The sequence below is a fragment of the Oncorhynchus masou genome, chromosome 10 (genome assembly GCF_036934945.1).
Source record: "Oncorhynchus masou masou isolate Uvic2021 chromosome 10, UVic_Omas_1.1, whole genome shotgun sequence".
Classification (NCBI taxonomy): domain Eukaryota; kingdom Metazoa; phylum Chordata; class Actinopteri; order Salmoniformes; family Salmonidae; genus Oncorhynchus; species Oncorhynchus masou.
This window is the reverse complement of record NC_088221.1, coordinates 5647710-5671194: the sequence shown is the minus strand read 5'-3', so window position 1 is coordinate 5671194 and position 23485 is coordinate 5647710. Positions and strand designations below refer to the sequence as shown.

The 23485-nt window shown below is 43.2% G+C and overlaps 1 protein-coding gene across 5 annotated transcripts in view; it reads right to left on the bottom strand.

Annotated features, from left to right (window-relative positions):
- The window catches only part of LOC135547075 (collagen alpha-3(VI) chain-like), an 88116-nt gene that overhangs the window by 9128 nt on the left and 55503 nt on the right, over window positions 1–23485 (bottom strand). For all 5 annotated transcript variants that reach the window (XM_064975709.1, XM_064975712.1, XM_064975713.1 and 2 more), the window contains 34 exons: window positions 22264–22875; window positions 19642–20259; window positions 18137–18736; window positions 16401–17018; window positions 15771–16105; window positions 15496–15574; window positions 15244–15389; window positions 14840–14932; window positions 14454–14507; window positions 14060–14131; window positions 13910–13936; window positions 13737–13781; window positions 13364–13417; window positions 13178–13240; window positions 12760–12825; window positions 12466–12519; window positions 12257–12292; window positions 11142–11204; window positions 10812–10874; window positions 9939–10001; window positions 9535–9597; window positions 8351–8401; window positions 8100–8135; window positions 7771–7833; window positions 7409–7471; window positions 6817–6849; window positions 6657–6693; window positions 5925–6430; window positions 5526–5634; window positions 4522–5223; window positions 4093–4201; window positions 1550–1605; window positions 1102–1362; window positions 588–671 (listed from right to left, as the gene is read on the bottom strand). In XM_064975709.1, the coding sequence (XP_064831781.1) occupies window positions 588–671; window positions 1102–1362; window positions 1550–1605; window positions 4093–4201; window positions 4522–5223; window positions 5526–5634; window positions 5925–6430; window positions 6657–6693; window positions 6817–6849; window positions 7409–7471; window positions 7771–7833; window positions 8100–8135; window positions 8351–8401; window positions 9535–9597; window positions 9939–10001; window positions 10812–10874; window positions 11142–11204; window positions 12257–12292; window positions 12466–12519; window positions 12760–12825; window positions 13178–13240; window positions 13364–13417; window positions 13737–13781; window positions 13910–13936; window positions 14060–14131; window positions 14454–14507; window positions 14840–14932; window positions 15244–15389; window positions 15496–15574; window positions 15771–16105; window positions 16401–17018; window positions 18137–18736; window positions 19642–20259; window positions 22264–22875 (5934 nt within the window). The remainder of the gene's footprint in view (window positions 1–587; window positions 672–1101; window positions 1363–1549; window positions 1606–4092; window positions 4202–4521; window positions 5224–5525; window positions 5635–5924; window positions 6431–6656; window positions 6694–6816; window positions 6850–7408; window positions 7472–7770; window positions 7834–8099; window positions 8136–8350; window positions 8402–9534; window positions 9598–9938; window positions 10002–10811; window positions 10875–11141; window positions 11205–12256; window positions 12293–12465; window positions 12520–12759; window positions 12826–13177; window positions 13241–13363; window positions 13418–13736; window positions 13782–13909; window positions 13937–14059; window positions 14132–14453; window positions 14508–14839; window positions 14933–15243; window positions 15390–15495; window positions 15575–15770; window positions 16106–16400; window positions 17019–18136; window positions 18737–19641; window positions 20260–22263; window positions 22876–23485) is intronic.

The window sequence follows — 23485 nt, the reverse complement described above, 5'->3', positions numbered from 1 at the left end:
CAACATGGGCCAGCATCCCTGTGGAACGCTTTCGACACCTTGTAGAGTCCATGCCCCGATGAATGGAGGCCGTTCGGAAGGCAAAAGGGGGTGCAACTCAATATTAGGAATGTGTTCCTAATGTTTTGTACATTCCGTGTATATTAAAAGCCCATTTGTTATTTTCTTTAAGGCCCACTCTGTGATATTTACAGACATATTTCATATTTTAAACTAAGTATATATGAGTGGGCTTTTAACTTGAAAATAATGGAGCATCATGTGTGATAAAGCTTAATGTGCTTTGAAGAGTGATGCTGCTCCATACTGTTGGATTAATTGTAGTAACAACAATGCTGCCAATGACAATCCAAACACAATGAATTCTCATTAGAGACCATTTAGATAGAAACAAAGGGGAAAGCTTCTCAAAAGTAGAGGCTGGCTCTTTTAGAGTTTGAATTGCAAGTTCCCATGGGACAAATCAATTATCCTCAATGCCAAATAAATCAGCCAACTGTTTAAAGAAATCCTGCTTTAAATTACGCCAACCACCTTTCTCGCTCGCTCACACACACATAAATACACACACGACAAGTGTCACTCACCAATCTCTGGTTTGTCCAGTGGTGTAGTGGCTATGATACCAGTCACCTCCATGGGAGCAGCGATCTTATGCTCTGCTGCTGCTTCTGTCCAATCAGACATTACATAATAGTGGTCAGTGGATTCAGTTAAAACAATATTTATGGATGTTGTGTGGCTTTGTCTGCCAACAGGTGACTTGTTTTGTTTTGTCTTACATTACAAAAAGGTACAAATTCCAATAAAATATATGAACGCCAAAAAGAATATTGACGAAACAGGAAAAGCCCCTTTAATCATTGCTTGGATGTTCCACAACAATAAACCAATAGTCATTTAATTATCATAATAACAATCATTTTGAAATCTTATTTTTCAGAATAATAAAGGCCTACTGTACAGTATACACATAACAATCAATCGCTCTGGCGAAACTGTGATCATTGACTATGGATTTCAGGTTGACATCACCATTGCAGAGTAAAACAGGTAACCTAAGCACACCAGACAATCACTGTGGTATGTTCATGGACTTACTGGTGGTAATAATGCCTTTGTGTGTGGCCGCAACGTGGCCCTGGGCGGTGCGTGTGGTCACCACGGCGTGATAGGTCTGGGAGCTCTCCAGGCCGCCTACAGTGAGCTCCGTGCCTGTCACATTCCTCCTCAGCACCAGTGTGTGGTCGCGCAGGCGCGTCACCACCACCTCGAAGTAGGCTATGAGCTTGGGGTCCGGGCTGGCCCAGCGCAGGGTCAGGCCACTGGAAGTGGTGTTGGCTACGTGCAACTCCTCTTGGTCTAGTGGTCAAACCGGGTGGTATTAACAAACATGCAAAAATAACACACAAGCAGACAATCAAATCACAGTCAATAAACAAAAGACACATTGACAATTGATTAGTCTTTGAACCACCACAGGAAATCGGGATTGATTTATTGAACTGGATGTAAACCCTGCTATTTCATTTTATATTTCATGTCTTACCTTTGTGCTTTCTTGGATGGACTTCCTGGTGATTTTCGTGGTGTTTTTGATGTTTCCTACACATAGAGTGGATAATTGACACAGAATATATAACATTCTACCAGTGGAGGCTCCTCAGAGGAGGAAGGGGAGGACCATCTTACTCAGTGAATTTCTGAAAAATGTAATATAATTAAAAAGTTTAACCTTAAAAATAAAATAAAAAGTTATCCTTTTAAGATAAAACTATACGAAATATATATTGCCAAATACCTGATTAAAAGACACTGTTTTGAAATGAATGTCTACAGTAGTCCTCTCTAGGTTTCTTCCTAGGTTTTGGCTTTTCTAGGGAGTTTTTCCTAGCCACCGTGCTTCTACACCTGCATTGCTTGCTGTTTGGGGTTTTAGGCTGGGTTTCTGTACAGCACTTTGAGGTATCAGCTGATGTACGAAGGGCAATATAAATACATTTGATTTGATTTGAGTGGTCTCAACAGCTTTTTTGTCTAGGGTAGCACCATGTTGTACCCGGAGGACAGCTATTTTCCAACCTCTCATCCTCCATTTCCATCCTCTTCTGGCTACATTGACTTCAATACAAAACATATATTGCTCATGCTGCTCACCCCCTTCCACAGACCTATGGTAATTAGGACGACTTCCAGACGACATCCTCCAACCAATCAAAGACTTTGCAGTATGAACTGACATGTTGTCCATCAGAGAGTGAACTTAGTACTATGCATGTGTGGTTTAGAAGCTTGGTGAGTTGGTGACATTGTTGGACAGATTGAGATTGAGAGTTGATTTTTGGGGGGATATTATTCAATTCAAATTAGGAGATGGAGGAGGTAGATTATATATTGTTTTCTTGGTTTTAAAACTTATTTTTTTTAAACTTTAGTAGCAAGCAGGTCGTTAGCTAGCTAGCTACCAGAGTGCAGTTTTCTCTGCCAGAATGGCTAGCTAACGCTAATGACAATGAAGTGGATTTCTTATTGAAGAACCCCTTTCATGCCCAGATCAGTTTCAAGCTTCTGGAATAAACCTGCATCGATCATGTAATGGATGAAGGTTTGCATATTCAAACTGCGCAACACAACAAGGAGGTAAGATGAAACAGGGATACAGCATTTTGGGGCATATAAGAGTTGGTCATTTTAAACAATGGCTCATTACGGGATGAAGCAAGGGGGCACAATAAGAGGGAAAGTTCCGCTAACAAGGGCAACGATAAGAAGCTTGCAAAGATAATTGCACATTACAATGCTTTACTTGGTGAACATATGGACGTTTCTACAGTCTTCTCTGGATTTTCAAAATCAATTCATAATGATTTGAAAGCTTCCCATGCATCAACTACTGAAAGTGGCAAATGGATGAGACCACAGACATCACCTGAGACTCACAGTTAGTTATCATCTAGTATGTGGATGGTCAGGGCTTCATTCAGTTTGTTGGGTGGGTGAAATGTGGAGTCTGTGTTTGACTTTGTTAATTCTTAAATGTCTGCATTTAACTTCATGGAGAAACGTGTTGCCCAAACCTATGATGGCACTACTGCAATGGAATTCATCTTGTATTTGTATTTACTTCTAAGTTGCTCCTGTTCCCTGATTAAGAGGGCATGACCACTCCACTACCAGTGTCAACTCTTTGTTATGAACAGAAGTCATGTCTCATATTCCCTCTCATCCGCTAGCACATTGAATGTTTCCTTTCCAAGCCCTGTGAGTAGCCCTGTCATTTTCCTCTCATTACTGTACGTAGAGTCAATCACATAGACAAACACATTCACATCAATGCGAGACACTTCGGAGGATCATGTCTGTCTCTTGGTACACCTGTCTGTCTGTCTGTCTGTCTGTCTGTCTGTCTGTCTGTCTGTCTGTCTGTCTGTCTGTCTGTCTGTCTGTCTGTCTGTCTGTCTGTCTGTCTGTCTGTCTGTCTGTATGTTTGTCTAATAAACATTTTAAAATATAGAATTTGTTCACCTAATCCTTGCATCCAGCATTTCCACACTTTGGGCAAATTCATGATTCCTGACATCATACACATCAATGATTTTACTCCTTGCTTGGACAAACTCATTCTTAGCTCTTTTGTCTAACTGTGTTGTGTTATTGTTGTTTGTCTTCTCAGTCAAATCCTGTCCTGCCCTCAGTGGAAGAGTTAAGCTCTTCTCCAACACCACCCATCCATGATGAGCCTGTCCTGCACTGAAGCCTCAACACCTCAACCCCTGTCCTGCACTGAAGTCATGCCTCTGAACACCAACTCATGCCTCATACCCTCATTAAATCACCTCTGTGATCCCTTCCCAACACTGTAAGGAGCCTTCTCATTCCCTTTCCCCATTATATTTTACTTCAAATGTCTTTATTAAATTAGACGATTTTTGAAACACGCTTTGTTGTCTCCGTGGGGTCCGCGCCTATGCCGTGGGTCTCCAGCCTCTGAATTCTACCAATACATAAACTATAGTGATTTACATGACAATCATGATGAGCAATGTCATAATATGATACAAATGTATCATGTAACATGATCTGAATACTCACTCTTGGCTGTGGTGTGATTTGGGGAAGGGGAACTTGGGGAATGGCTGATCACTCTGGAACCAATGACAGTTTTTGGAGACTTCAGGGGACATGTAGAAAGCGTTCTCAACTGCAGACACAAGAGGAAAAGGACAATCTTCACCTATAGTGTCAACCTGACTCAAAGGCCCTTGCAATGCGTTTGTAAGTGGTTTCCACAATGTCAACTTGAACGACTGTCAATGTGTTAACAAGTATGTGCATTCAAACTAATTATTGAATTAGTCAGTGAATAAAAGTTGGACATAAAAGGTGAATAAAAGGTGGACATTAAAGGTGAATAAAAGGTGGACATAAAAGGTGAATAAAAGGTGGACATAAAAGGTGAATAAAAGGTGGACATCTAACAGGTACTCAAAATACGGCAACAGTGTGAAATAAAGCACTTACTGCTGAGATACTTGGGCAGCAGTCGGCCAAAGTTCTGAATGTGCTTGTCGTAGAAGTGTGAGGTGCTGGTCAGCCTCTTGAAGAAGACGTCGGAGGGCTCACTGGCCATGCGCATCATCACGCGGGCGTCCCCAGCACTAAGTTTCTCGCCAACGCCCAAGATGACCAAGAAATAGCCCTTGCACTTGGCATCGGTGGCCACGGCAACCAGACGCTCCTCATCCTCCTCCACTGGGCCTGTCACGAACAATGTCAGCACCTTGAGGTCACGCTGGTGGGGCGCCCTTTCAAACACCTGCTCCACCGTGTGCTCGATGGCTGCTGCAAGCGCCCGCCCACCCTCCAGTTGGGGCGTTTTGTCCAGGAGGAAGTTGCGGATGTCTTGGGCCGAGCGGTGGTCGGTCAGACCCACGTCCACGCGGATCGGCGAGCCGCTGCTGTTGCGCAGGAACTCGTAGGGTGCCTGCTGGATCACAGCCACACGGGCGTGGTGGATGGATGCCATAGGGTCTGACGAGACTTCAAGTTGCTCTACAATGTGAGCAACATAGCGTTTAATCTCGGTGAAGACGGTGGGGTAGGTGGTCTCGGAACTGTCCATGACAAAGGCCATGTCAATGTCCACGTCGGTGGTGGAGGACCTCCTGTCTCTCGACTGCTGAGGGGGGACGTAGTCACACATTTGGTCTGGAGCACAGGAGTCTGGAGAATAAATGAACACAGAAATTGTCTCAAGCGTTTTGGATTGTTATGGTTTTCATTATGTCTTTTTTTTGTATGTAACTGCCAATGGCACCAAGAGGAAATGTGCATCCAATAAGCTTACAATAGAATAACTATGATCAGAAAGCAAGTGTGGACAAATCAGTTACACCATCATAAATAAAATAAAAATGAACACAAGAATGCACAATGTCTTGGGTGTTGAATATATATATATAAATAACAATTCAATGCAGCATTTGTGTGAAGTCAATCTCTGAAGATATTAGAAAAGCTCTTACCCAGGCAGATGTGGCAGTTCATGACCTTTTGGATAGCCGAGTTGTACTGTGCACTTCCGGGATTAGGCAGTACGATCACCTGACCCAGTGCTGACCCAGTGTTGTTCATCTGACACACAGGATGGAAGCAATGACAATTCAAAAACATGGCCAGGTCAGCTGACAATAAGACAGCTCTGTAAATTCATTTTTAAGTGTTCTACATTGCTTTCAGGTACCAGAGCAATAGCTACATTCCCATATCTATACTTCCACATTGCATGCCAACACTTTCTTCAAAATACTATGGTAGTGTAGATAATGGAGCAAAGCCAAAATTATTCCCTACTTTGTGTTATAGTATCAGAGCAAAACTTTACCCTACGGAAGAGGTGTCTATTTCGGCATCCTTTACATTACCTTCAGGGCTCTGGTAAGCTGGCCATCCTCTTTGTTGACCAGAAACACCGAGGCGATGCCAGAGTCATAGAGGCGGAGGGCCGCGGCGCTGACTGCCCGCTGATCCTTCACTGGCCCGTTGACAAAGAATATGGCCACCTTCCTCATGAGGAAGCCGCTGCGCACCCTCTTGAAGGTGTTCTGCGCCAGGAAGTTCATGGCCGTCTCCAGGCTGCGCTGTTTGCGCGTCTGTAATGCCTGCAAGCCTTCCACGCGCTGCACCAGGGAGCGGCGCTTCAGCGCATCGGCAAAGCGGATCTCGGTGGTCACCTCGTTGTTGTAGAGGGTGAGGGCCACGCGAGCACCGCGTGGGCAATTGCTCTCGGAGATGGTGATGTTGCCGACCAGGCGGAGCACGGCGTCACGCATGTTGTTGAAGGCGGGCCGACCCACGCCGTCTGAGGCGTCCAGGGCGAAGGCTAGCTCAGTGGGGTAGAGAGGGCACTCCTGTTGACCATAGCAGCAAGCTGAGAATAAAATGAAAAAGAAAAATAAGTTTAGGGGCATTCGTACTCATATGTCAATAAATGTTGACGTTTTGGGGCTAGGGAGGGGGGTCGGTTATGCAGTGTGTATCTGAGGTGGTTTTACATGATATACGTTTGTGTGTGCCCCTACCGCCCCTTCTAGTGCCAATTAATACATTAAATATGGTATATTGCATGGTGATCAGTGTAAGCATTTTGTACTTACGACAGTTGTCTCTGATTTTCTTCACAAGGTCACATTGCTAAGGAGAAAACAGACAATTTCAAACCGATGTTAAGACATTGTACAGTACATATTCCACACATGTAAACTTTGGTCAATTTTCCTATACAATATGTCTTCTGTCTGATAAATGGATTCCTACCACAACGCCAGGTCCTCTCGGTCCTTTCTGGCCCTGTGGGAAGACAAACAGCAGAGTTGAACAGATGGACACAGCTGGAAGGAGACTAAGCACTAGGCTACTTTCTCAGGCCCGGCACCGCTCCAGATAACAACACCATTATTTGTGTCCATTATATAAACAGTGAACAGTTGGTAATGACGTTATATACAATATATATACTACTTGGCAAACCTCCGAAGACTGTAAATGTTACAAAATTACGTATGGAGATTTTATAATGTGACATTATGTGGGAGGTCAAGATATTTCATTTTATGGGTAAATATTGATAGCCTCTTCCTAGAGCTGAATTAAACTGCTAACAATGTCTTAGACTATAAAGTTATGACTTTGAATATCTATACAGTTATGGATTATTATGCAGGGCCAAGGAGAGAATATACGTTTTATAAAGTGTTGTGAACACATGCGGCTGGTTTCCTGGATCCAGATTAAGCCGGGAATAAAACGCATTATAAGTGGAGAATCTCAATTGGAAGTGCTTTTTAGTCCAGGACCATGATTAAATATGGGTCTGAGAAAGGGACCCACTGTAAAAGTCAGTACTTACATAAGGCCCGGGGTATCCAACCTCTCCCTTTTGACCCGGAGTACCGATTTCACCTGAAACACCCTAGAACAGCAATACAACAGCATTAAAAGTCAGATTTCAAAAGCTGTATGATTTCATTCCAAATGTATGCATCAATGTACCCATACTGTATGGTACACTCTACCTTGATATTTTTACATTTCTATTTGGTAATTTAGCAGACACACTTAGCCAGAGTTACTTACAGTCAGTGCATTCAACTCAGTTGGGTAAAACAAACACATACCACAGTGGTTGTTTTAGTTATATTATCTGTTAAGAAACACCCATTGCACACAGCACCCCTCATCCCAGTCTCCCACCCCAGCTAAAGCACACACCCTCTGGCCACGGTTTCCTATGGGTCCTGGTCCGCCATTGTTTCCTCCATCACCTGCCGCCCCCTGCATGGTGACAGAAACATCAGTGTGGGAACTGTCACATGGAACAATAAGACAGATACCTATCTGAGTTTGACCAATATGAAATTGGTGATTTTGAAAATGACTAATTTTCACTTTTGTTGCAAAACAAATTGGAGAGGCTACTCTCTACAGACATCATATTTCCACCTGAGATCATTTGAATGAAACAGTGCGCTTTTCTTCATTTCAGCAATCCTTGAATTGAACTGAGTAAGCTGTGACGGTGATGATGTACTTGACATTACCTTTGGTCCTGGGAAACCTGGGAAGCCCTCATCACCCTGTGAGGAAGACATTTGTCAGTTAATTTGAGCATGGGTTGATAATGGCAATTTAACATCATGCATGTTCATTATAACATCGAACATTGATGTATTGGTTGAATTTGTTGGATATTAGTGATTGCATTAATTATGTAGGTGCAGATTGGACTAGTACAGATGAATATGAGGGACAAACAGACACATTGTATTTTGTAAAATGTATGATTATTTACCTTTCTTCCTTTGGGCCCTGCGATACCAAATCCATCTCGACCATCTTCGCCCTGTAAGAAGAGAATACTGAGCTTACCGCAAAGCGAATGACCCAATCTTAGTTAACAGTACCATGTGTGCTACACAATGAACAATGTCACTATGTACAGCTGACCGAGGTTCAAATAGTATTAAAAATCTTTCAAATACTTTAGCTGTGCTTGATTGAGCTTGCCTGGCACAAAGGAACGGCCCAAGGGTATGGCTCCAAAAGTTCAAACCCCACCCATCTGGCACTCCAGGCAGACACAAGCAAACACTCAATCTATTTGAAAGCTGTGAAATACTATTTGAACCCAGGTCTAATGTACAGACTGAGATAATAGTTGAGAAGTAGAACTGTATGCACTGATCTAAACTGATCATTCCAGTACCAGGACACTATGCACTAGTACCATGAACTCACTGCATTGGGACAGATCATGTATGAGGCTAAATGAGACAGAACGTACGAGCACTTCAGCAAAATGATACCAGTTAAGAGATTAAAGACACATGCTCCAGGTTCAAAGAAGTGAGAGGAGTTCAGAGACAGACATAAATCTTGCTGCTCTTTGAACTGGCCGTGATGATGACATCCAGATTGCCATCAGAAAGCCCAAGAGACTGGAGCATGTCTAAAGTTGACTACTTCCACATTCCCTCTCATGGATTTAACACTGGACCGTGACCAGGTTAACAAAACCAAAGCATGGATTACTGTCTTACCTAGTCCATAGACTGCGTAGAGGGTAAATAAACCAATATATACATTTGTAATTTGGGTGAACTATCCCTTTAACATTGATGGACACTCCCTACAACCAATGTTTATTCCTTACTTACACTATGCTCAAATCTGTAGTGGGGAGTGTGCAAGTGCACACTTCAGGAGAAGAGTAGAGAATCTGTGTCTCACACTGTCACAAGCCTGGCCTCATATTAACAAAATGTCATAGGGCTACAATAGAAACAATTAATCTCAGAAATGTATCCACTAAATAGGATAAGAAGGGGAAAAGATGATTTGAACTCCAATAACATACTGTAAATTATGATGTATTGCACGTGTGTAGTCTACGATCTGATTAATAGTCAGTCTGTTTGTTAATCTTCCCTAGGTGTCAATTGCGTTTAGCTGACAGAATGTGATGTAATGACTTACAGGCTCACCACGAGGTCCCAGAGGTCCCACGATGCCTTTTGGTCCGGGCTCTCCTGGCTCACCCTATAATGCAGATATACAAGGAATGAGAAGCAGAGAGAGGGAAAGAGAGAGAAAGAGAGAGAGAGAGCAGACTTCGAAAAAACATTCCTTCTGAGTCGCGCAGAGATTTCCTCCAGATTTAATTGCATTCACCCCCGTTACTTGAAGTAAATGTGACACAGGGCCTGGAAGTTTTGTTTGGGATCATTCTGTGTTGACTCTAATAGGCCGTGTATGTGTGTCCAGTAACGGGAGAGTGGGAGGCTTAGGCCATTGTGAATATACTGTAACCTAAACAAGGCTGGGATGACTGTGAGGCATAGGCTAGACTAGAGCGATGCCAACGATGACCAGCTCTATACCTTGCGACCCAGAGCTCCTCTCCTGCCCTTGTCTCCGGGGGTTCCCTGGGCTCCTCCTGGACCCTGGAATAAAACAAACAAATCAGAGAAAATCTTCTCACCATTGACACCATGGCACTGTCAGGTTACAGAGATGCGGAAGCAACGCGTGTGGTCGTATGTCATGTTTACAAAGCAGATTCACTCCTACAGACCCTACATGTGAAATGTGCTCTAACAGTGTCAGCATTTTTTTCCTGTATGTCAGCTGGGAGGCACATGCATTCATTTTGTCTGCGTTTCCTACAGAACATGTGTTACTTCTTTCCAACCGCACATTGCTTGTGTTTACTGTGATTCCCAATTAGATGCCTTTTCATCAAGTTATATGGAGCTGTGCAGTACATCTCAAAGTCCAAACTTAAATGTCAACAAACAATAAAACGTCTAATATCAAAGAGGACATGAAACCCTATGGTAATTCATCACTCTGTGGCACAAACAATTAGGTTAAAGATTAATGATTAGATAGATCTACTATAACTAGGACCAAAGTTTTAGGGGTTAATATTGGCACTGTTCCTTTGAGAAGCCTACATATGTCCAATCTTTTGTTGTTGAGAATATTTACATTCGTAATTTCCACTTTAAAATGTCAGACTTAATTTGCCCTAACGACAAATGTTTCAACCCCTACAAAAAATGTCCATTAATTATAATCCACATAATAATTCACATTTCCTGTTGCTAAATGATTATTTTTCTGACTCAAATTAAGATCCCACATCTATCTGTATGTCTTGATACAAAGAAGAGACTGAGGTCTTAACATGCTGCAGAAGCTTCAATATCAGAAGTGTGCCACATTTAAAATGGCGCTGGTAGTTCACTTACCCTTGGTCCAGGGTTCCCGTCCTCACCTCTGGTTCCAGGTGCACCGATTGGTCCAGCTTGGCCCTGAATAGGACAAAAAGCATCAAAAAATTGTGTTCAGTTACAGAGTGAGTGTGATTTGAATCTGAAGTTCAACTGCCTGTTGGGCTTAGTTCAGCCCCTTAGCTTCAGTATAAACATGGCTACTATGAAAGCCCTTGTAATGACTGATACCAATAAAAGTGTAATGACAGTAATGGATTTTTTGGCAAGGGACGATAAACATGCACACCGCAAACTACACAATGTTCTGTCAACAAGTCTAGAAACACAGTGTATGGAGGCACTTACTCTGGATCCTCCAATACCAGGCTCTCCCTGCACACCATCGCCTCCGGGTTTGCCAGGGTTTCCCTATGACACAGGAGAAACCCATGTCTCGGTTAAATACGACATGTGATTAGACCTCAGTAAACATGATCAGTTTATTGAGATTAGATGAAGTGAGTTTACTGTAGATTATTGAGTAGCGTATTTAAAGGACAGTCGCTAGCTAGATATGCTAAGTTTGATCATAGAAAGTAATGGAGAGGGGGATGCTATGTCTGCTAATTATGGTGGCCCCACACTATAGTACATGTATGTGTATTATGGTGGTGTCGGGTTCACCTAGGGGTCATGATAAGGGTTGTACCAAAATGTTTGATGTATTACAATAATTAATTATACTTATGTTGTATTAAGGGTTATAAAACCCCTCTCTCCTTACATCTATAGGGTCCTAGACTACAGATTAACAATACATATACATTGAGGTTTTAATACTAATTCTCTCTCTCTGCCTCATTATGAAGAGGTCCCTCTGAGAAATGTGTGACTGTGAAGAAGGAGCTCTGCAGGGGAGTGAAGGAGATAAGACGAGTCAAACATTCCACAATAAATCTACTTTGGGGAGTGGACGTTTACTGCTAAGTTTTCAGATAGCACTAAAAGCCATTGTTTATATAGTTTGGTAGGCAGGGTTTTGTTCTCAGGTGAAAAAATATAGTGACCACCAGGCAAGACTGAGGGTTTAATAAAACAACTGGAGACCTTTTGTTTGATGCAGAACTTACTCTTAAACATGCATGCTATGTTCCTGATTGTCAATTTCTGTCTGCAATTGCATGAATAAAGGTTTTTGAATGATTTAATTAAAGATCTTGTCATAATGCTAATTTCACCAATGAGCCAATAATGATTGACAAGAACGAAAGGAACGAACCCTAACAGTGGCCATGATTTAAGTCTGATGACTACATGGGAAGTGCTGTCAATGTGCAGATGGCAATGGGTAATTGGGTGTGGAAGGACTGGTTACCCTGATATCAGGCACAGTAATGTAGCCTGGTTATGCATCATTAGGCCTGCTAATGTAAGGCATCAAGACTGGGTATGTTCAGAGGTAAGGTTCAGGGTTCACTTACAGCTTGTCCAGGTGGGCCTCTTCTACCATCTGAACCCTAATACAATCCAAACAGGGAATAAATACATTATACAGACACAGTTACTACTGAGTTACCTCATAATGTGGTGGTGCATAGATAAGTGAACTATTCGGTATAAAGAAATATTAAGCCACATATCAGATAACACCGTTTTCAGTAATAGAGAAGAAGAGAGAGAGTAGTCATACCGTCCTGCCTGGTTCACCGGGGCCTCCCTTCTTACCATCCTCCCCTGGCTCTCCCTAGGATTCAAGACAAAGTACATCAATGACAATAACAGGAAGTGACACCAGTGAAAGAAACAGAGTGACAGCTTAAACAGGAAAGGAGGTGTGAAGATGCTCACTCCTACTCACTGTGCAATTGCAAATCAGCACACAAAACATTAAGAATAGAAGGACAGTTTATGGTTAATTTCCTATACAAACACTGTAATCCCCACAGGCAGTTAACACACTAGTTTGGTGAGAGGAAGACATTACCACTGGGCCGACATCGCCTGGGTCTCCTTTAGGTCCAGCCACATTGTTATCTTGACCTGTGGTTCCCTAGCAAACAGAAAGCAAATGGAATCAGATTCAGAATCAGTATGGCTGTTAATGATGTAGTACAAAATACTTTGTTGACAAATTTGGCTGGTTTCTCTGTTATATCTACCATATGAATCCCAATGATTGGGATTCCTGCTATCATTATAAGGTAACACCAACTGAAGACTGAACCAGTATCAGTTTTCCATCCCTGGCCCTGAACTAAATCATTCTGTAATGAAAACAAGCACTGATCTGTTGAGCAAGGCACTTAAACCTAATTGCTCCTGTAAATCGCTTAAATTACTGAAATGTAAAATGTAATCTGGAGTAAGGCTGTACTGTATTGAAGATGTGAACAGATACTTACAGGATCTCCTCTGATTCCTGTATCCCCGATGTCTCCTGCATGTCCTTTAGTTCCTTTGGGTCCCTGAACACAGAAACAAACATTTGTGAGTGGTAAGCACATCAGAATAATTAAAATGAATGAATGCATGGAAAAGTAGCCAGAAATGGATGTTTATGAGGTTGCAATGACCACATGAGGACTCACCCTTCTCCCAGAGTGTCCCCTGTCTCCTGGGGGTCCAGCGACTCCACTCTTGCCCTGGTGGAAAGCAATACATCAGTCAGCCACACATTCAAGAGTGGTCTAAAAGTCAATCATAAGTCATTATATTCGCCTTTACTACTGTGGGTCTGTCTTGTAAGCATAAGCATTCAAAACTAGATTTACTGTACATTTTGCTTTGTAATGTCGTGGATTAAAGGGAGGATTTCAAAAGCACTTCTGACATGAGGCCAATATGTCAAAAGCTGTAACTGTTCACGTAAAGTTCTGTATGACCTTCTAACTTTCGGATACATTTTCAGCAAATGCCATAGAAAAACAAATCTTATTGTAAAATAAATTGTGTTTTTCTTACCTCTTCTCCGTTTATGCCATCCAGGCCGATCTCTCCATATTCCCCCTGACAGAAGACAAGGGTTATTGAGGGTAATGTTCATCACTAACATTTAAACAAACTATTATGTGATCAATATATTATCTATTATCAGGTGAAGAAAGTATTGATTTATATATATTTTTTAAACTCACCTTTTCTCCAGAGTATCCACGACCACCCTGATCAATTGAGAAAAAGGAGATACATTCTTACATATTTTATGCAAAAAGATATTACATTCTGTTTTGATTTCACATCAGCTAACCTTTTGATTGATACAGTAGTGCTAAGTGGGTACTTACCTTGATGCCCCTCTGTCCAGGACAGCCCTGGAAACCTTGCGTTCCATTGACACCAGGAGGACCTCTGTCTCCCTGTCACAGGATGAGAAGAGAGAGAGATGTCCTGTTACACAACATTTACACTATATTGAATAGAATTGTGGTTGATGATGGTTGCCGTTCATCACCCTAAGGTGCTACACATTGGTGGTGCAATGTGTAGCAGTGTGTTACAGCACTTTGAGCACCGGAAAGGCTCTATATACTGTAAATCCAACTATTATTATTTTTAAACTTCAGAGCAGGTGCATAGTGTGGCCCGAGGGTACAGTCTTACTAAAGAAGACAGGAAGAAAGCTGAACAGATATTTGCGAGGTTAAAGTTGTTTCAGATATGAACAGAAATCTGACTTACGGGTCCACCCTCATCTCCGGGATGTCCTGCTCCGCCTGCTCCACCTGGGCTGCCCTGCAAGATAAGAAGTGTATTATGCATAAATCTGCACTGTATAACTAACTCATCACAATAGTCTTTCACAAGGCATTTATACTTCTTCTGTCCCCATTGGAGAACCCTTTGAAGAACTATTTTTGGTTCCAGGTAGAACCCTTTTGGGTTGAATGTAGAACCCTTTCCACAGAGGGTTCTACATGGAACTCAAAAGAGTTCAACCTGGAACCAAAAATAGTTATCCTATGGGGTCAGCTGAAGAACCCTTTTGGAACCCTTTTTCCTAAGATTGTGTATTATTAGTATACCGTAGTTCAGTTCAAGTAATAATAACAAAGCACATTAGTAACCTTGGATCCTCCAAGCCCGACTGCTCCTCGGTCTCCCCTTGTGCCGGTGCATTTACATGGCACTGCACAGCACTCCCTCTCAGCAATGTTGTCCTGTAAATTGGAATAAATATAAAGTTGGAATTTATGATGGGGCAAAACATTTTCTGTGTACAGCCAAAATTGTGTACAGCCACTCAATCCAAAACTGCACATCTGTGACTTGACTACGACTTCAAGTATCTTCCTAATGTTCAATGTGGTCATACTGTACAGTAGATTAGTCCTTAGACTTTCTCCAGGTTCTTTCCTAAAAGCATGTGTGTGGCACAGTTGGGTTACATGGCTGAGTTGGACTGTATGGTACAGGTACAAGTATGAGAACATGTACTGTTTCTGTAGTGAGTGACAGTGACAGCACTCACCAGTTCCTCCAGAAGCTCGTAGTCCAGGTCCATGACGTTGACTCGGAGGGGTCTGGTGTACCTGAAGCCTCGGCCAAACTCCAGCAGCACAGCCTCCTCAAACCTGGGTACCCGCTCCAGACCCACCAGAATGAAGCTGTTCACACCTAACATGGCACAAAACACATATTTAATTATCTTTGTCCAGGATCTTTCTCAGTAGTTTCAACAGCCATAGCAATCCAATAATCCAGCCATAAGACGTATCCTCACCTGAAATCTTAAGTTCTTCAACTCCTCTCTTCATTTCGTTATACTGGCCATCCAGACCATCAGTCAGATGGATCACAACCTGTGCGTGGTTGGGGGGGAGGCAATCATATAATTTAATTTTACTAATAATGAATGGCATTTATTTCAATAAGTTTGCTTCACTCTCAAGTCGAACTTAACCAAAAAGATAAATTACAGACTTCAATATACTCTACTCACACTGTTCCCTGTGTGTGAAGATATTAATTACATTTATTAAAAAAAGAGAGACACACCTTGACTGCGTCTGTGGCTCGGCTTTTGAACCTCGAACCGTATGCGGAAATGGTCTTGGCATTGAGGACATAGGGGCCGCGATTGCGCAGGGCCCGGAATGCCTCAAACAGCATGTCGGCGTTGTCCGTGAACTCCAGGTGGACAGGTTCCGAGGCGCTATCCATGGCCAGGATGCCCACCTGGATCGAGGGGATCTGTCCCGATGAGCAACTGATGCCCGTCATCTTGGTGATCCTCTGGAGGATGGCACCCATCTTGGACTCCAGGATCCTCTGGGCCTGAAAGATGTTCTGCGAGGACACGTCGAAGCCCACCAACACCTCCAGACTGCAGGCTGAAAGAGAGAGAGAGAGAGAAGATACGGGGAGGTTGATTGGTGGTTGGTGTTTGGAGCTTCTCTGTACTATGTCTTGTAATGTAGATGTTTACCAGATGTTTACAATCCATATGCGGTCTGCTATTACCTGAGTCATTCTAAAGCATAGTCGTTTTTTTAATCAATGTTCTATATGAAAGTTAAGGATGTAAGTAAAACAAGCATGAGGAACATAGGACATAGATCTGCCAAGATATGTCCTCCTAACACCAACACTAGGGGAAAGATAGGGTCAAACATCTGTGATCCTCACCTTTTGAGGGTTCCTGGCTCACACCAGTGCACAGCTTGATTCCCTTCACCTCGTCGTCCAATGTTTCCAAGATCTGCTCGTTGAGCTCAGAGAGCTCCATGAACGTGCTCGCCCTGGCCACCGTGGAGGCCTCACTTGCCAGGTTGTTCAACTCGTCCTCAATGTCGCCCACGCCAACGGCGTAGATACGGACACCGGTGGCCTTCAACCCCAGAGCGGCAGTCTTGCCATCGTCGGATGACTTTCCGCCAGTAACGATCATCAGGATCTGGGGGATGCCCTCATCCTTCCTGCTGCCTTTATCTTTGATGAAGTGGTTCTCCTGCACGTGGCGAATGGCAGCACCCGTATTGATCCTGCGGCCACCCTTGTACTCTGTGCGACTAAGGGCGTTGATGATGTCATCCTTGGTCTTGTAGGTGTTGAGGTAGAAGACGTCGGTGACGTCGGTGGCATAGTGGGCCAGGCCAATCTGTAGGTTGTCACGATCGGTGAAGAAGAGGTCTACAAGGTTCAGGATAAACTCCATCACTTCCTTGAAGTTGTCCTTGCCAAGGTTGATGGAGCCATCCACCAAGAACACGATGTCAGCAGCCTTGGCTTTAGGGAGTCCTGATGCTGAGAGAAAACAGAGAGAGAGAGAGAGAGAGTGACGGAGAGAGATGGAGTGAAAGAGAGGTGCCATGTTGAATCCTATTCACAGTATTTATTTGGCTATTATTCAATATTTTTCAGTACCGTAATTTCCGGACTATAAGCCGCTTCTTTTCACACGCTTTGAACCTTTCGGTTTATACAATGACGCGGCTAATTTATGGATTTTTCCCGCTTTCACAATATTCATGCCGCCAAAAAACTGAGCACCGTCACATAATGTGACGTAAATCGAGCACGCTCAAACTTCCCATCATTCTGATTACGGTAGTAATTTTGTCACCCTCATCATGGCAAAGACACGGAGAAATGCATATGATGCAGCTTTCAAGTTGAAGGCGATCAATCTGGCTGTTGGAAAAGGAAATAGAGCTGCTGCACGGGAGCTTGGCCTTAATGAGTCGATGATAAGACGTTGGAAACAGCAGCGTGAGGAACTGACTCAGTGCAAAAAGACAACAAACGCTTTCAGAGGGAAGAAAAGCAGATGGCCCAAAGTATTTGCAGCCACTCGACATCAGTGTAAATCGTGCATTTAAGGTGGCGCTCCTTGTTCAGTGGGAGGCTTGGATGACAAGTGGGGAGAAATCCTTCACTAAAACAGGCTGCATGCGAAGAGCAACTTATGGTCAAGTCTGCCAGTGGGTCCTGACAGCGTGGAGCACTGTAAAAAAATCCACTATCATCAACGGTTTTCGAAAGGCTGGGCTGCTGCGTTTTGAAGGGACATCATGAGCTCAGCGGGGTATTTGCTTCCGGATGAAAGTGACGAGAGCGACAATGAAAACGATCCAACATCGGATGAAGCAATTCTGAGGCTATTCAACTCCGACACCGAAGGAGATGACTTCAGTGGTTTCAGTGCATAGGAGGAGGAAGATAGTGACCAAGTTCATTTGTTTCAATGTACCGGTAGGCACCTGCGGCTTATAGACATGTGCGACGTATTTATGTACAAAACACATATTTTTTTATAATTCAGTGGGTGCGGTTTATATTCAGGTGTGCTTAATAGTCCAGCAATTACGGTACATTTCTTATACAGAATAAGGCGAGAATGCATTCTTTGTGGTTTCACTTACTTGGGTCATCAATTTCTGTAGGGGCCTCCTCGGGGATTGTCCCATTGAGCCTGGCAATGAACCTCTCCTTAATGGTAGGCAAGCCGGGGAAAGTAGGTACCTGAAGAACATCGGCAGAGCTGGTGGCAATCTGGTTGAGCTGCCTGGAGTCTGCTCCGCCAGCCCCAATGCCAATGCAGTTGACCCGAGAGCCTTTGAGCAGAGGGCCATACACAGACACGTCAGTGGGGGACCTCCCGCCGGTGAGGACCACTAGATGCTGGGAGGCCTCCGCAAGCCGGACACCTGCTGAGGATTTCAGCTCGTTCCTGATCACATACTCGATGGCTTTGGCTAGATCGGACGATCTGCCACCCTGCTGGCGTAGTCTTTTGATGGCAGAGAGCACAGCTGGCTTGTTGTTGTGGGAATTGAGAGAGAAATCTGTCTTGACCTTGTCAGAGTATTGGACAACAGCGACCCGAACCTGGTCAGGTTGCACATCCAGCTGCTGAACGATGTTGAGGATGAAGTCACGGATGTGGGCGATGCCACTGGACCCTGTGGTGTCCGAGCCGTCTATGAGGAAGATGATGTCCTTCCTCCCCATGTTGAGGTTAGCTGAGAAGTAGAACAGAAAAAAAGATCAAGCAAGTGGGGTTTTACTTTTTATGTTGGCAAAAAAAGTATTTAAAAATGTAAACAAAGGGGATTGTAACAGTTGAGGCGATACCATACAAAACATAAAAAATAGGTTTCCATCCAACCTTTTTATTCAGGGAAAAGTACATGTTGGATAAAATATGTCACAACAGGCCTGATGGAAACAGCTATTTTGTCGGTAGACTTTCCAAATGTTGACAAAACAAAATACGCTATGCAGGATGGGATTTTTCTGTGTCTGTAAAATGAATTATTTGAGAAAAGGAGGTGGAAGTTGACCTTTACGCGCAAGTATTGATATAACCATCATACCAAAAGTAAACTTGGAGTCACGCGATTATATGTTGTGTAGTCCTTCCACTACGACTCGGGAAAGCATGTAGTTTATTAAGCTACAGATTAAATAAATGATGATGAACTTCACATGGTGGTGATAGTACACAGTGATGAGCTTGATGCTCCTTTCCAATAAATATTGAGAGACTTATTCTGGTGACATGATGATCGAGGCTTGGCTGCCATTTGAAAAATATACCCACACTGTATCTGGGAGCTGTTGGCTAGAGCGCACGTGCCAAGACCAAAGTGGGCACATTCACTATATAATGCATTTTGTTTTGTTACAAAACAATACAGCCTAGGATCGAACCAGGGTCTGTAGTGAGGCCTCTAGCACTGAGATGCAGTGCCTTAGACTGCTGCGCCACACTCGGTTGTGAACATTTTCATATTGTTTTATGCAGATTTTAGAAAATTCAAATCTGTCACCAATTGGATGGAAACTTAGCTACATTCAAAAATATATTTGATGGGTCAGCACTATTTAGAAACTGTATTGGGTTGAATAATGCAGAATCTCTTACCAATATCCAAAACAGGAGGAACAAAACTACTGGAGATGTCAGTGGTGGTCATGGTGTTGACTGAAGCAATAAGCTGCTGCTCCACTGTTGGAAGCTGCCCAAAGTTGTTAATGGAGTAGGCAAATTCTGGCTTCAGGGAGATCTGCCTCAGTTCGTTGGGGTCGGCATTCTTTGCCCCGATGGCAAGAGGGGCAACCAGGTTGGTCTTCAGCTGGTTGGCTGGTCCAGAGACGTCGTCGTTGGACTTTCCCCCCGTCACTAGAATGAGGAACTGTGGCACACCCTCCTCGATGCGGCTACCGGCTGATCTCTGATAGATGTTCTTGGAGACCCAATCGAGGGCACGGCCAGTGTTTAGACGGTTTCCACCCCTGCTCTGAATCTTCCTCGTGGCTTGGCGGACCTCGTCTTTGGTGGAGTGCTCGTTCAAGAGGAACTCTGTTTTGGCATCGTCGCTGTACTGCACCACTGACACCCTCACCCGATCCAGACCCACGTCCAGCTTTTCCACGACCCTCCCGATCATGTCACGGATGGCGGGGAACTCGCTGCGCACAGCTGTTGTGCCGTCAATGAGGAAAACCACATCCCTCTTTTCTCCGCCAGTGGGTACTATGACTGTGGGAGAAGGCAAGCACATCAAATGTGTTTGTTAGCAACACAAATTGAGCTGCATTAGGGCATAGATATAAACCAAATTCGTTATGGTAATATTTTATGTTCTAATTGTACTTCATAATAACTATGTTATCACCTTGCATCGATCCTTTTGACTACTGATCTGTTTGTATGAGTCAAAAGATATAATCTAGTTTTAATCTATCATTATTGTTAATAATACATTATTAGTGGTAACATTTGAGAAACAGTTTTAATTGATATTCAACTAGACTACAGTATCACAGGTGGTGATGCCGATGACTGAAACCCGTTAACAGTGAATCCGAATTAAAAACAGCTAGCTCTGTAGTGCTGTTTTGACCAACTCCCCAGTAAAATAACCTGTTGTTTTCCATTTTAACCCACTGGTAGCTAACATCAATCAAAGCTATAAACACTCTACCACATGAGCACATTTAGCAGAATTGTTGTTTTTGGTCTCTGGAGACTATTTTGCCTTCAAAGAAATAGTATTGTACCAGCACTTTGTTTGGTTGACCTTGTGTGTTAGCTAAGAGATAATTATTTTTGTGCCCCTGCCGATACCTCATGAGCCCGTTCTAAACAGATAGTTATCCTGTTCAGAACAAAGTGGCGCCACGTGCAGTAATTAGTGGATTAGGGTTTCCCATGCAAAAATGTAAAACATCCTCAGCTGACCACCTTGAAGCAATTATTCACCTATATTTGCTCTACCGGGATAGAAGTCAATAGTATGTATTATGCAGTTATGAGTGGTGGTAACTACTCCATGCATGAATTTCACTGTGGCGTTGGCCTCCTCTGTCCGACATGGAAAAACAATACAGCAAAATACATGAGTAATGCTAAAGTCAGTGTAGGTCCATTAAAACCAGTTAAAATGTAGCATGGGATGGTGACATCATTTTGGGGTGTAAGTACCACTACTATCCCCTGGAGGGCAGCTAAATTGTATTCATTCAAAGCACAAGACCCAGGCATTTCCAATAATACCTTATACACTCAGATGTAAAGCGTTTGTTTAATTGCTAAAAAATCTAATATACAATATATATATAATTGGGTACTCGTCAATTCAGTCAAATCAAATTGTATTGGTCAGATGCACTGAACACAACCCAAATACAACACCTGTGGACTTTACAGTAATATGCTTACTCATGAGGTGTTAAATAGGCCTCTTCTCAAGAAAGTTTGAAAACTTGGCATAAAACATGTTTGATTATGTACAATCCATCTAGCCTATTCATAGAAGCTAACTCCCTTTAGCGATTATTCATGAAGACATCTTCTGACTGCATCGCTTGCAGTATGGTTTTGGAAACATAAGGAATGTATCTTTCATATCATTGAGAAATAATCTTTAAAAAACAAAATACAAAATTATACTTTTATAGGTTTAGTGTTCCCAAACTGCCATGTTACAGCGTTTGTTTACGGAAGACAGATGGAAGACAGAGACAACCACCTGTGCTAATTAGTTATCTAGCATGCTCAAACACCGGTGTGTAAGTGTAACTGGGGAGGAAGTGTAGCGGAAGTGTAGTTTGTCGGATGGAGAGAGACAGCCGTATGGATCTGTGCAAACCTGCTGAAGTAAGTGTATCTTTTTATTTTATTTATTTTATTTCTCACTGATATGAAAGATACATATGTTTTAAAAACTATCACAAGTGATAATTATTGATGTTTCTAAATGAGAGTCAGGATTGTTGCTCACATGGCCCCACCGGTAAGGGGTGCTTATAGCTGAGAACCCTTGGGATAAGGCAGATTGCTTTGGGTTCATGAGAGCAACAATCAATCATGATGCTTTTATGACAATTTGACACATACGCAACCTGGTAATTAGCCAACCACTGGCCACTACTATGAAGTGTTGTCCAAATATTCCATAAAATGTGCAAAAATATTGTGAATGAAATTCAAACAGACATTAATCCTATAAAACACACTAATGACAGCAAGAGAGGGCATTACCATCCACATTTGGGAAAACAGGGCGTAGCCTGGCAATGTCGTCATCGGACATCTCTGTGAGCGTGGAGATCAGTTTGTCCTGGACTGTGTACAGGCCAGGGAGGTCATCCACTGTGTATGCAAAGTTGGGAACATAGGAAACAACCTGAAGCTCCTGAGTGTTTACATCTCTGGTCCCGATGCTGAAGGGCAAAACGCCCGCCTTCTTCAGTGAGGTCGCAGGTCGACGGATATCATCTGTGGACCTTCCACCAGAAACGACAATCAGGAACTGTGGGACACCCTCCTCCTTCCTGCTGCCACGTCGAACATTCAGCACTTCACTGCTGACAAACTCCACTGCCTGACCCAGGTTACGTTCCCGGCCACCTCGCTGCCTCAGTCCCTTGACAGCATTCATAACACCCTCCTTGGTTGTGTGGGAGTTTAGGTAGATATCTGCATTGGGGGAGTCGCCATACTGCACCACACCAATCCTGATCTTGTTCTCGCCCACGTTGAGGTTCTTCACGATTGAGTTGATGAACTCCTGGATGATGGGGAACTCCCTTCCGACGCCATCTGAGCCATCAACAAGGAAGACGATATCCTTCTTGGGACCCTGAGACTCAGCTAAAAGGAAGGGAGAACAAACATTTTTAAGAAACCACTGCTCCGTTTGTAGTAGGTGGGCTAATACATTTCAAAAGTATTTTTTGAAACAATGTTCAATATCCTTTTGCAAACAATGATTGAACACTTCAGCTGAAGGACTTTGCTTCTAAGTGTCTTACCTCCCGAGCTAATGAATATGGTAGGATCAGGATACCTGGCTTTGACAAGTCTTGACAAAGCAGAAAAGAGCTCTGTCTGGATGTTTTGTAGGTTCCGCATGTCACGGACAGAAAATGTTTCGTTAGGGGAATTTGAGATTGACTGCATCTCCCTGTAGTCAGCATTTCTAAGGCCAATACTGACAGGGACCACACCAATGCGCTTTAGCGGGATCGCTGAGAGTTCAACACTATCACTAGACTTCCCACCACTAATCAAAATTAATATTTGTGGAACACCCTCCATGTGTCTGCTGCCAGAGGAAAAGGTAAAGACATTGTCCCTGACATACTGAAGAGCTGCTCCAGTGTTAAGGGGTCTCCCTCCTTTAAATGTGATGCCTCTGATTGCATGTATAACCTTGTTTTTGGATGCATAAGTGTTGAAATAGAAATTGACCATGGCATCC